The sequence below is a fragment of the Neopelma chrysocephalum genome, unplaced genomic scaffold, assembly GCF_003984885.1.
Source record: "Neopelma chrysocephalum unplaced genomic scaffold, ASM398488v2 Primary Assembly neopelma1_69, whole genome shotgun sequence".
Classification (NCBI taxonomy): Eukaryota; Metazoa; Chordata; class Aves; order Passeriformes; family Pipridae; genus Neopelma; species Neopelma chrysocephalum.
The window spans coordinates 8393540-8405805 of NW_020897729.1; the positions used below are offsets into that span (position 1 = coordinate 8393540).

The 12266-nt window shown below is 42.5% G+C and overlaps 1 protein-coding gene across 7 annotated transcripts in view; it reads left to right on the forward strand.

Annotated features, from left to right (window-relative positions):
- MECOM (MDS1 and EVI1 complex locus) overlaps positions 1 to 6890 on the forward strand; it is a 333473-nt gene extending 326583 nt beyond the window's left edge. For all 7 annotated transcript variants that reach the window (XM_027685628.1, XM_027685630.1, XM_027685629.1 and 4 more), the window contains 4 exons: positions 359 to 503; positions 3267 to 3503; positions 4071 to 4257; positions 5219 to 6890. In XM_027685628.1, the coding sequence (XP_027541429.1) occupies positions 359 to 503; positions 3267 to 3503; positions 4071 to 4257; positions 5219 to 5353 (704 nt within the window). In that variant the 3' untranslated portion in view covers positions 5354 to 6890. The remainder of the gene's footprint in view (positions 1 to 358; positions 504 to 3266; positions 3504 to 4070; positions 4258 to 5218) is intronic.
- The last annotated feature ends 5376 nt before the right edge of the window (positions 6891 to 12266 follow it).

Below are 12266 nucleotides of genomic sequence, written 5' to 3' on the forward strand. Positions count from 1 at the left end.
CGTTCCATTTGCTCAGTTCAGCCATTGGTCTAACAAAGACAGTTACTGATTGACAGTCCTTGAATCACAAGGGACAGGAGGGAGATGTTGAAATAGATACTTGGCAAAAGCGATTATAAACCATGGAAATGGCACCCAGAATGCAACCAGTCATTTTGGCTGGAAACCACCTCTGCCCTTGGGTAATATACTTCCCTTCTAATTGCTGGTTTTATGGCCAAAAGCTGATAGATCACTATGACCAACTTTTTCTGGCTCTCACCCATTTTAACCGTAGTTTCAATTTCATTTTGATTTAAATAGTTAAATATAGAAAATATAAAAGACCAGCAACAGAAGTCATATGTTTTGTTTTAAGGTACTGCAACATCTTCACCTCACTCAGAACTGGAAAGCACAGGGGCAATCCTTGATGACAAGGAGGACTCCTACTTCACAGAAATTAGGAATTTTATTGGAAACAGCAACCACAACAACCAGTCCCCCCGAAACTCAGAGGAGAGGTGAGTTGTGTCTGATCTGCATTCAAAAGGTGCCACTGCTTGTTTTCCAGTTTTGCAGACTAAGCCTGATTTCTCACTTTGGATGATGTCTGGAGCCAGAGTTATTTTAGAAGCTGTTTGCTTCAGTGGTCATATTGGTGTCTTATGAAAAGAAATGTGTCGGTTCTCTCCCCATCATGCATGAAGATATTCCAGGTGGCAGATGGTGGATGGAAGGTTCTGTCTGTGAACACATTTCTCCTTGTATCAGGAGCTCTCAGTTTCAGGTTCCCATCGTTCACTTGAGTCTGTTGAAAAATTCCTTCACTTTACAGTTGCGGCAGAACAGGTGAATTCTACATCCTGTGGCTAAAAGTACGGAGCCTCAGGATTTAAGTGCAATATAAATGTGTAATTAATAAAGGAGACTAAGCTAAATTCTTGGGTCAAATGAAAGGTTGTTACTGAAAGTCCTTTCCCGTAAGTAACTCAATCCCAAGAAAGATGCTGACTAGCCAAAAGCCCGTGAGGCTGTGGGTAGGCGTTGGTAGTCCACAGTACTCCAGCATGTGAGGGAATTTTTTTCTGCTAAGATTTATTGAGTATATGGCTGTTTGAATTCTTCTGAACTAACAGAAGAGAGACCACCTCTAAATATTTTCAGCTAATAAAAGTACAGCTAAGCAGAAAAGGCTGTGGGATGGGTACGCACATGAGCCCCACATATTTCTTTGGGACTGGTGTTGCATTATGCATTATTTGCCCTTTTGAATTGGCATTTCATTATCAACATCAAAAAATTCTTACTGTTGGTGACAAACTTCGCTGTCTTCTCAATTTCCACATGCCTTTGTGAAGGGATAAAAATGGTGGACATAACACAATTTCCACAAAAGTATTGGATTAAGTGATTACATGCATATTCAAATTTCATTCCATCTTGATTGGCAATGAGGGTTTGGGATTTTTTCCTCGCACATCTGGTCTCAACATGTCCTCCGACAGGAAGTCAGCAAAGTGGAAAGGTTGCTGGGTTGTGCAGTGTTTCCTTTCTAAATTTGGCACTTCAGACTGCTCTTGACGGATATTTTATCCCTGGCAAATTGCTGCATTTGAAAGCATAATTAGAGAATCTGTTTTCTTAATCACATGGCTTTTGTTACTTTGGTTGTAGTCCATCTCCCTTTCATTTCTAGCAGCCTCAATTGAGCATAACAAGCAAGTTGGCAGCCCAAACTGTGCTCAACAATTTCTTATTTCTGCCTATTTAAATAAAAGATGATAAAGAGATATTGCTCTGATGATCTTAGAGGGGGGTGGCTGCTTCAGCTCTCCCTGCTCTGCACAACCTCAGATTTTTTGATACTGCTATAAAGACAGACCATTCCCTAGAGCACTTTTTTAAATGCAGTACTAAACTCATGACAATCAGTTGGAATTTGCTCGGAAAATAGATGAAACTCTGTTGTGTTTAGGAAGACGATGCTGTTGTGTAAGAAACCAGCTTTGCTTGCGTACACTCCTCAGAAAGTCCATATGTTGCAGCAGCAAGTCACACATTAAAACCCAACTAGGCTGGAAAGGCTCATCTTATCTTGCTCCAGCTTTCGGTGTATCCCATATTGTTCCACACAGTTTGAAGCACACGAAGTCCGAAGCAAACTGCGTGCGGACAATAACGTTTCCATTTTTATAACTGTATTCCTGGAAGAGTTAAGGACCTTTTGCACAATGAGAACAATAGATGAATCAAGGCCTCTGTGCTACATAACGTGGCAGAGCAGATACACTGGTAGCATGAATTTGAGGGGCTCCACCGAGTGCAGCCTGTTCACACCACGAGTACCTCTGGATGGGCGTTTGTTGACGTGGTGGTGCCGAGTTTCTTTAGCTCCCATTTAATGTGGTGGATGCAGTGCAGCTCCAGATGCTCCAAATCCTACAGGATCGGGACCATTACCAAACAAGCCCCTGCTTCAGCGTGGGTATTATGTCCTTGATAAAAATCCCATAGGAAGTAGTTAAGAGAAGTCATTGTCTGAAAGCAAAGGACAACGTAATTACAGCGCGTAGGCCAAATGGTTTTCCATGTGTGTATTGCTGCAATTGCTCATTTAGTAAGAATAAATGCACTTAAAATGCTATATGACCTTTCTTTTCATTACTTCTTGCTCTTCAGATCAGTTCATAATCTAGTTCAGCATGGAGGAATATTGCAGGCCACTCTTCAGGTCTTCAGCTGAAGTCCCTTAGGTTCCCACGTGTGAAATCCATATGTTCAGTGAAGCAGTATGGCTTCCAAATGGGTGGTAGTGTGCAAAATTAATTATGCATGTAATTTTGACTTTAAAACTCTGAATGTGGTATCGGATGTCATTTTTTAAAAATGCCGGATCTGATTTTCAGCGTTTCTTGGCCCCTACAGCTCCTGTTAAAAGGCAGTGAGTTGTTTTGCCCAGACTACATGTATGATTGGAAACATGAGATGAAATAATGCGTGAGAAAATTTGGAATGGATATCTGAACATACCTCTGCTTGAACAGTAGTTTTAGCAGGGTAAGAGGAAAATCCCATGCTGATGGTGCTGTAATGTCCCACTGATTTTTGAGTGGAATTTTCTCCAATGCTGCCTGAATGTCTGAAGCTAAGCAAGATAAAAAATACAGAAATCACTTTATTCTGCTGGGACAGATCCTTTTCAGATCTGCCTCCAAGAATCTGCTGGTGAGGAGCTTTCATATCTGATTTGTGTTGATAGCTCGGATTTGTTTTGGTACTTTCAGAATGAATGGCAGCCACTTTAAGGATGAAAAAGCCATGGTAGCCAGCCAGAACTCAGATCTGTTGGATGATGAAGAGGCAGAAGATGAAGTAATGATGGATGAAGAAGATGAAGAGAGCGAAATGGCAGGGAAGGCAGTCAAGGAGCCCGTTACGAGTGACATGCACGAGGGGACTCCAGAGGAGGATTACGAGGAAACAAGTACTTTGGACATGAACTGCAAAGCTTCCCCTGGCAGGTTGGTTCCTTCCGAGTATTGGTGTGCCCGATACGTGGAATAAAAACAATGAACCATACAAGGATGCCAACCCCAAACTGTGCCGTGGGAACCGGTCTGGAGTAGCCGACTTCCCAGTTACAATAGCAACGTGCGTCTGTGTTTGGGTCAATACCAGCCCTGCTTCCAGCCTCTCCATGCAATCTGTAGCCCTTGTTAGGAAAATTAACTGTGCTTGGGGAGCTATTGTCAGGTTCTGGGTGAGACAGGAAACAGGGTGAGACAGTTTCATGTGAGAGACGTTATCTGCTCCATGAACCGTCCTGGATCCCTTGTAATGGTCTTGTGAAAAAAGGCTGTGGAGACACCAGGAGAGAAACAAACTCTCCCTCCCCCACTCCCACTTCCCACCCTTTCTTTAGAACAGAAAAGGGAATTCCTTTTATTTCAGGATCACCGTTCCATGAGCCAAGGGGGTTTATGAATGTGAAAAAGGGGGAAAATGCTCAGATGTGTAAATCTAAGAAGACAAGGGAACACAGAGAGGATCATTGAATTGACATTAAAATCTCCGTGGTGTTTTTGTAGATATAAAGAAGAGGAGTATAATAAGACTGGACTTTCGGCTTTGGACCACATAAGGCATTTCACAGATAGCCTCAAAATGAGGAAAATGGAAGAAAATCAATATAGTGAAGCTGAATTGGCAGCTTTCAATGCTTCCCAGCTGCCAGAGGACCTCAAGCAACCGTTGTACAGGAAATCCAAATCCCAGGTAAAAGCTTAACTCAGTTAAAGTGTTATTGTCACCAGATACCCACAGGATTAAGCTGTTAGTGTGTGGCAGGCAGGGTTGTTCCAGCTTAGTCAAATGGGACTGTGCTCCATGTCCACAAACCTCAGGCTGCCCCGACTCCCCATTTGCTCCCACTGCACCCCAGAGACATGACAGGGTGCTTGGGTCCCTGAGAATGGAGGATTTCCATACCTTTTTCTTACTTTTTTTGCTGTTTTTGTTCCTGTCTGCCATCCACTGAAATGCCGTGGTAAGAACTAGCCCCACCCTGCTCTCAGAGAGCTGGTGTGGTCATGCTGATGCTGTGGAGTTTAGCTGCTGCCTCCCAGGGATGTGACTTGATCTTCTGGTTGGCTTGGCTTTTTGGTTTTTTTTTTGATAATCTGTTGGATGTTACCACCTCAAGGTCCTCAGTGTGTTTTACAAACAGCAATAACTAAAATTATATCCTAGTGCTATTTCTTACAATTTTTAAAAATATTTTTAAACATTTTTTAAAATATTTTAGAGGGTCTTTTTAGCCCCTCTAAAAGATTCCTGTTTTAAAAACTGCAGAATATGCATGTAGGAAAGGTCACCAAAGGAGTCCTTGGTGAAATACAGGACCAGCCAAGGGATAATGTGATTCCTCAGGCTCTTGAAAAGAGCCTCCTGTGCCAAGAATCTGAAGGCAAAGGAGACTTTGGGACCTTGTCTACTATCAAAGGTTTCTCAGAGCTTTGTGAAACCAGATGAAAGAAGAAATTATTATTACTATTAGTGAGTCGAAAGTGTCAGTGACTAAGGCTTGACAGTGGTTTTACCTAATGCATTTTCATTCTGTTTTAAAATAAGTTGAGAACAGTGGCTGTAGCCTGACGGGGTGGGGGTGGCACCGGTCCAAGCTCAGATCGGCGCCGTGGGATCGTGACCTCTCTGTCCTTCTTCTGTCCCCATCCAGGCGTATGCCATGATGCTCTCTCTCTCCGACAAGGACTCCCTTCATTCTGCATCCCACAGTTCTCCCAACATGTGGCACAGTATGGCGAGAGCCGCCGCGGAATCCAGCGCCATTCAATCCATCAGTCACGTATGACAGTGTGAAGTCTTACCGAGAATGGGACCAAGTCCAAACCAGTAGCATGGCTCTTTCATATATGACTATTTAAAAAAGACTGCTGAGCAGAATGCCTTATAAATCTGCAGGGTCACTCATTTAAAGTCCGGTGACCTTAAACTGAATAATTTTAAAAAAGAAAAGAAACTATTTATTCTCAATATTTTGTTTTGCACAGCAAAGGCAGCTGCTGACTTCTGGAGGATCAATGCGACTTAAAAATAAAAAAAATGTTTCAGTGGATTATGTAAACGGGGCCGGGAAAAAGTGTCTTCCAGTTCACCCGGCTTTGAGGGGCAGGGGCAGAAGGGTTAAGACTGCATTGATACACACATGGGCACTCCTTTAAAGTAGGAACTGAATTGATTTTCTTTTTGTATAAGATAGTTTGACACAGGATTGGGAACAGTTGCTTTTATGTACAAATCTCTTCATTAAAGCTTTATGCATTTTAGCCCTTCAAAGAAAGAAAATAGTTCTATCAAATGCACACTATCCATCGTAAATGTAGAAAGAAGTAACAGGGAATATTTTGTTCTCTCCGTAATTCTTTTGCCTTCTCAACTGCATTGTTAAAAAAAAAAGGAAAAACAAGGAGAAAAAAAAAGACAGAAAAAGAAGGAACTCTGAGAAACAATACATAAGAGGCTTGTGTATATTGTAAACTATGAATGTTCACTACTCCAAGAAGCTAAATCATCCAGATAATTCCGTGAAAGCACCGTGTTCATCGACAGCACCACTAGTTCGAATCATTGTAAGGAGATTTTAATTTTCGACAATCATGTCACTATTTTGTTGTATTGTTTCCTTTCCCCCTACCCTCTTAATTTCTTCTTTGTGTTGTGTGTACCATGTATTTATTTGTTGGCAAACGATTGTTTGTTGATTACAATAGCACTGTTCCTGTAACAAACAGCACTGCTCCAGTCCCCCACTGCGTTACGATGTAAGGCACCCATGTACTTCCAAAAAAGTGAGGTGAACTGATCTGTGTATATGGGAGTGCAAAACAGTGTTGGAAATTTTCTTACATTCCTCTTTTATTTTATTTTTTGCCTTTTAATGAACTAAATAACTAATAGATGCGACTTAGTTTTTTTTTTTTTTGTAATACAGTAAATTGATTCGATTGTATAAACAGTTATAATTTCTTCATGAAAGCATGATTCTTCTGATTAAAAAAACTGTACCCAATATTTTATGCTGGTTGTCTGCGAGCTTGTGTGATGTTATGTTCATGTTAATCCTATTTGTAAGATGAAGTGTTCCAAATTTATGTTTTAAAAAAAAATAAATAAATAACGGAAGGTATTCAGTTATTTTTTGGGGGTTTTTTTGGCCTTTAGTGAGGGACCAGATTTATTTTTCCTTTTGTTTATAATCTCATTTTGAAATAATCGGCAAGTTGAGGTACTTTCTTTAAATGCTTTGTACAATGTAACTGTTACGCATTTCAGTACATTACTATGGGAGGATCAACTTAAAAAAAATAATAAAGGACTACAAAACTGAAGGGATCTATTTCCTTATTGTCTTGGTTTTGTCTGGGTTGGGGCAGTAATGGCACATTTTTTTTCTGCATTCTGGGCAGCAAAGATGGGTCTGTGGGTGATGAGGATAAGGGTAACCAGAGGATGGGGGACTCTGAGGTGTGTTGGACTTGACTGTGCAGTGTAGGACCCAAACCAGAGCCTCTGAACAGACTGTTGAAGGAGTTTAGATCTGTCCTTTAAGTTTCAAAACACTACTTTGGAAAAGAAGAATATTTTAAGTGGTTTTTCAGGAGGGATTGGTGCAATGTCACCTTCAAAGACAGTTGTGGAGCCTTGAGCTTGGGCTGGTGTTGCACCCACCTGCTGCTCGTGGGAACAGGGTTGGGATGCAGAGTCTTGGATGGTGCACAGTGAAATATTGACTCACCAGAATGATCAAAACCCATAGCTGAGGAGCTAAACAAGCCTCCAACTGCATGAAATGAGCCTTTAGAGTCTAAAAGGGAAAAAAAAAAAAGAATATTTTATTTTGTGTTCCCTTTGAAATCAGGTCCAAACCCCTGCTTCTGGGCAGCCTGTGGAGCGGCAGGAGGTGGGATGTCAGGAAGGGCAGCATTGGCCCAGGGACTGCCCATCTTAGTGCTCTGCTCATCAGCAGAGATAGAAGGACTGAGATGAGGTCTCCCAGCCTCTGTCAGTACACGAAGACCTCTCATAGCTCACCAGATTCTTAAGTTACATTTCAAAATGACCTGTATGTGTCCCTCTTGCCTTCTGCCCAGATGTATAACCATCCTGTAGCAACAAGGGCATTGGCAAGGCTGAGCCCAAACCCAGCAAGCACAGGAGTGGGCTGCCTTTGGTTTGCTGTCTCGGCTCTAGAGCCTCCTGCACAGGTTGATGGCAAGCTGAGACCTACAAGCTGATGGCTTCCATGCAGGGAGCCTAAATCAGAACAGGAAAAAAAAATTTAAGAAAGCCTGTATGCATATTCTTGTACTCACTTCACTGGCCTGAGGCAATGGCCAGGTACATGCAGATAATTGCATAAATAGGCTATTATTTTTAGTGCAGTTAAAGTCACCGTGAAACTTGGTTTTAGGTTTCTGCCAAATAAAGAGAACAAATAGATTAATCAAGTCACTTTTTATCTGCAAACAACTTTCCAGATCATTTTCCCCTTTAATTTGATGGAATGACAGTTCTTTTCAGCTCTACCCTCACCTGCCCTAGATGAAAGGGGGTTTGGGAGGTGGAGAAAGGGTGGGACAGTCTCCCCTGGGTTTAATGTTCTGGGTTACAGTAGCACACGTATCATATACCTGTCAGGAAAAGTACTCCTTGAGCTGAGCTGCAGGGTTAGTTTAACCTGCCCATAACCAGGTCTGTTGACCATTAAGTTGCAAATGTTGCCACTCATCCAATCCCCGAGATGTTTTTCCCATTGGGTGCCTGGAATTTGGTATTTTCTTGTCAAAGTATCCCACCCAGCAGCCCTGCCGATGGGATGTGATGAGCTGAGGGAATGAAACATATTTCTGTAATATCACAAAGAGTCCTCCAGTTCTCTGCAGATCCCTTGACATGACTTTGATGTTCATTGCCTTTTCTCAGTGCTAGAGTTGTTCACTCAGAGGAATAGCTGAAGAGCAAACTGATATTTAATTAGTCATCTCATCCCCCAGTAAACAAAGAAAACTGGGTAATTTTTGTGTCATACCCTCCCTGATGGACCACACATGCACTTGTCCAGTTGCAAACATTGTTGAGTGAGGACTAAGGTTTCTGTCTTTCTGCTACAGTGATTTCCTTTTTTTTTGAGAGGGGAAAAAAAAAAGCCAATTTCTAAATAACCCTTCAGTTTATTTCAGCATCATCCTACCGTTCACCCCACTATAGTAGTTCTCTGTAACCCAGCAAATCATTCCCATGTGATCCAGCAGCCTTACTACATGGAGGAGCTGCACATTACCCCCTCAATTCCTATCTGCAGAACCTAACAAAGCCCCGGCATGACAAGATGATTAATCAATATTTCACCCTGGCCCAGCTCCTCGATACCACTGTGGGTCCCAGTCACTGTTCCCGTGTCAGCTGCTGTTTTTAATAGGTACATTTGTGGAGTAATGGGAGGGGAAGTTATTATAAAAGCATTTGTGAGGCTGCTTTTGCTCAGTGATTCAGTTTGGCCCGTTGCTCCATGCGTGTCTTGAACTTTAAAACTTTCTGTCAGGTCCCTGTTACTCAGACAGACGGAGAATCACTGTGAGCTCCTGGATGGTTCTGCTGCATTCTCTGCCTTCAGCTATATTTAGTCTCAGCTGTGGTTTTGTTGGTCAGTCATAGAGTGGTGTGGAAAAGCTAAAGATGCTTCCAGTAATGATTTAAACAAAACAAAGGTATCCAGCAGCAAACAGAAACCCCTTTCTCCATGTCAAAGCCCATGTACCTTGCCAGGACTCCAGTTAGGGGAAAAATGTATCCTGCAGCCTGGCCAAAACCATCCTGTCTCCCATCCCATTGAATGGCTCTGTAGGTTTGTGAGAGCACCTAGTCTGGGGCTTCCAAGAGCCTGATTAATTCAACTTTTGTTTCTATAGAGGAAATGGTGCCAGCTTTAGGAAAAGCTCAGCTTTACAGTTCAATGTCACGTAATTAAGCCTGGGGAGATGGTGAACATCAAGTAAAAAGTAAAAAATAGATACTATATTCCTCTTCTGTTACTTATTTTTTCCCCAACACAGACTCGTTTGCTGCTAGAGGAAAACAATTTTCAGCAAAATTGTCCCAGAATTTAGATTTTAATCAGACTAACAGTTAAGTAATCCCTGGAAAGGGGCCCCACTGCCAGGATTCAGGAACTTGTGGTACATCCTGCAAGACTGAAGCCTTTATCCCAAAACTACTGCCTAGATTTTGAGACTGGTTGCCCACCTGGGTGTGAACATAAACCAGACTGAACACAGATCCTTTTGCATGCTGGAAGCAGAGCCTCCTTTTTTTTTTTTTAACCAAGAGGGTCCACATTTTAATGACAATTGAAGCTATTTATATCTATAAATCCATTTGGGGAAGTTTGGGGAATCTTTTATTACAATAGGTGCTGTGAAAATATAAATGTATTCTGATACAAGGAGCTTTAGCAGTATCTGCTCTGGCTGTCTGAGCGGGGGGTCTGAGAGAAGGCACCTCCAGCAGGCTCCTGCTTTTTCCCTGCTTTATTTTAATACTAATTAATTCCAGAAGGGCTAAAGATATTTGATGAAATGCTACACTTCTAAGAGAAAGCTTTGCCCGAGAGTCTTAGAGCAGGCCTCCCAGCTTGGGAGGGTCTAGTGGGAAAAGAGGGTTAGTGGTGATTTTGATGCTTAAATTATCAGTAATTAAGAAGTTGATTTTTGGGGATTGAAGAAAATTTTAAACAGCTGCTTCTTTTGTGCCTTTTACTCCTCATTTTCATTAGCATGTGCTAAGGCAATCTGGAAAATATATTTAGGTCTGTATTATGCTGTGTCAAGACCTCAGCATCTGTACCTTGGGGCAGATACATGTGAGATAGCCGAGGGTAGATGTGCCAGCTCGCACATGTGGAAGCGTTCAATTTGTAATATGATTATAGCCCCAACACAAAGCCTGCTTGATACCTGTGGCAGATTTGTTTCATGGTAAGCGCAGAAAATTCTCAAAAAATCATGTCATGTTTCACATCACCAGCCAACTCAAACTAGAGAAGTAGCGCTTTAATTCCTGGGGAATCTCTTTCAGCAGGCACGTGTCAGGCCCAATTAAGGTCCAGGCAGCCTTGCACTAATTGGGTTGAGTTATGCAGTGGTGTAACATGGTCCTTTAGCAAAGCAGCCCCTTTGTCCAGGCCACACCAGCCGGTCTGTCTTCCCGAAGGTGGACAGCAGAGTAGCTCCTGCTGGAAAATCACCTGGAAAAAGTTAATAACTGGAGTAAGAGTTTTTAGTAGCAGTGGATAGGACAGCTCGTGGTGCTCAGTGTCAGCTCAGCATGGGACCTACCTCCTGCATTATAGGTACCACCACAGGAAATAAAGGTGGTGAGCTGTAGCTTCCACACACAAAGTGTAAGCCTGACATCAGCATCCTCCAAGGATGCTCCCTCATCTCATCCACAAGTCTTTCTCCACTCCCAAAATAAAGAGGTTTTTTATCTGGCATCTGAAGTGTTAACACACTAGAATAGAGAAAGAAAAATTAAGGCATGAGCTGAGATATGAAAATTAATTTAAGCTTTTAACCTCTCCTGAATCTCAGAGGGACTTGTGTGAAAATCCCCACAACAGGCTCAGTTTCAGGTTCTCCATAATCCAAATGAAAGTGAAACACTGGAGGACAGTCTAGTGGTCTTTGATCAAGACAGATCCCTACTAGACTCTTTATGTCTACTATGTATACTCTACTAAAGTTACTAAAGTTACTCTCTTTTAGTTTAAAACCATCATCCCTTGTCCAATTGCAACTGTCCAATTGCAACAGACTGCTAGAGTCTGTCCCCTTTCTCCTGTGGCTGCAGGGTCTGTTGGGCACCAGTCTGGTGTGTCTTCTCTTGAATTCATCTCATGTCTGAGCCTGGCCAGGGATCTTTTCTAGCACCCAGTCTCTGGCTCATGTCTTAGAGGAGAATAATCTTTGCCACTCTCAGACCAATGTGAAGTCCTGGCTCGCTGACACAAGCCTACCCTTCCTCAGGAGGGGACTCATAGATGTGAAGTCCAGTCAGCTGCAATCACACCATGTAATAAAGATTTAGTTCAGAAGGATCCACAGACCCTCTGCTCTGTGTAACCACAAGCCACAAAACACTTTGCAATCCACTGTAACGAAGGAAAGACCTTTATTACATTTAGACTTGATTCCCTGGTACTCTCTGGAAGCAGTTCTGCTGTTTTTATTACTTAAGAGCTATTAAAACCTTAACCACTGCATGGAGTAACTTGCTCCAGCTTTACACTTGTCCATAAAATATTTGACTGGGAGATCAAGAACTACCTTTTGGACCTAACACCCCATCAGCTGAGGAATGTCAGAGTCAGGTCTGAATTTGTCCCTACCCTGGCTCAGGGTACAGGCCAGGCTGAGAGATGCTGAAGGGCAGGATCATGGTTTTTCCCCATGGTTTTCTTTAACTTTAACTGGGTTTTCCTCATGGTTTTCTTTGCTGCCTGTAAGGAAGGACAGGGAGTGGGAAGCCACAGTGACCTCTCCTTCCCCCTTGTGTCTGCCATAAGCCAAGCTCTGCACATGCCACCCTCTGTTAGCTTAGGAAGGAGCAAAGTTGGAAGGAAAGTCACTGCCTGGACAATGAAGGAGAGCAGGAATAGGGACCGGGTTAATCCCACCCCAAAAAACCCAAAAGAAATCTTGAATCAC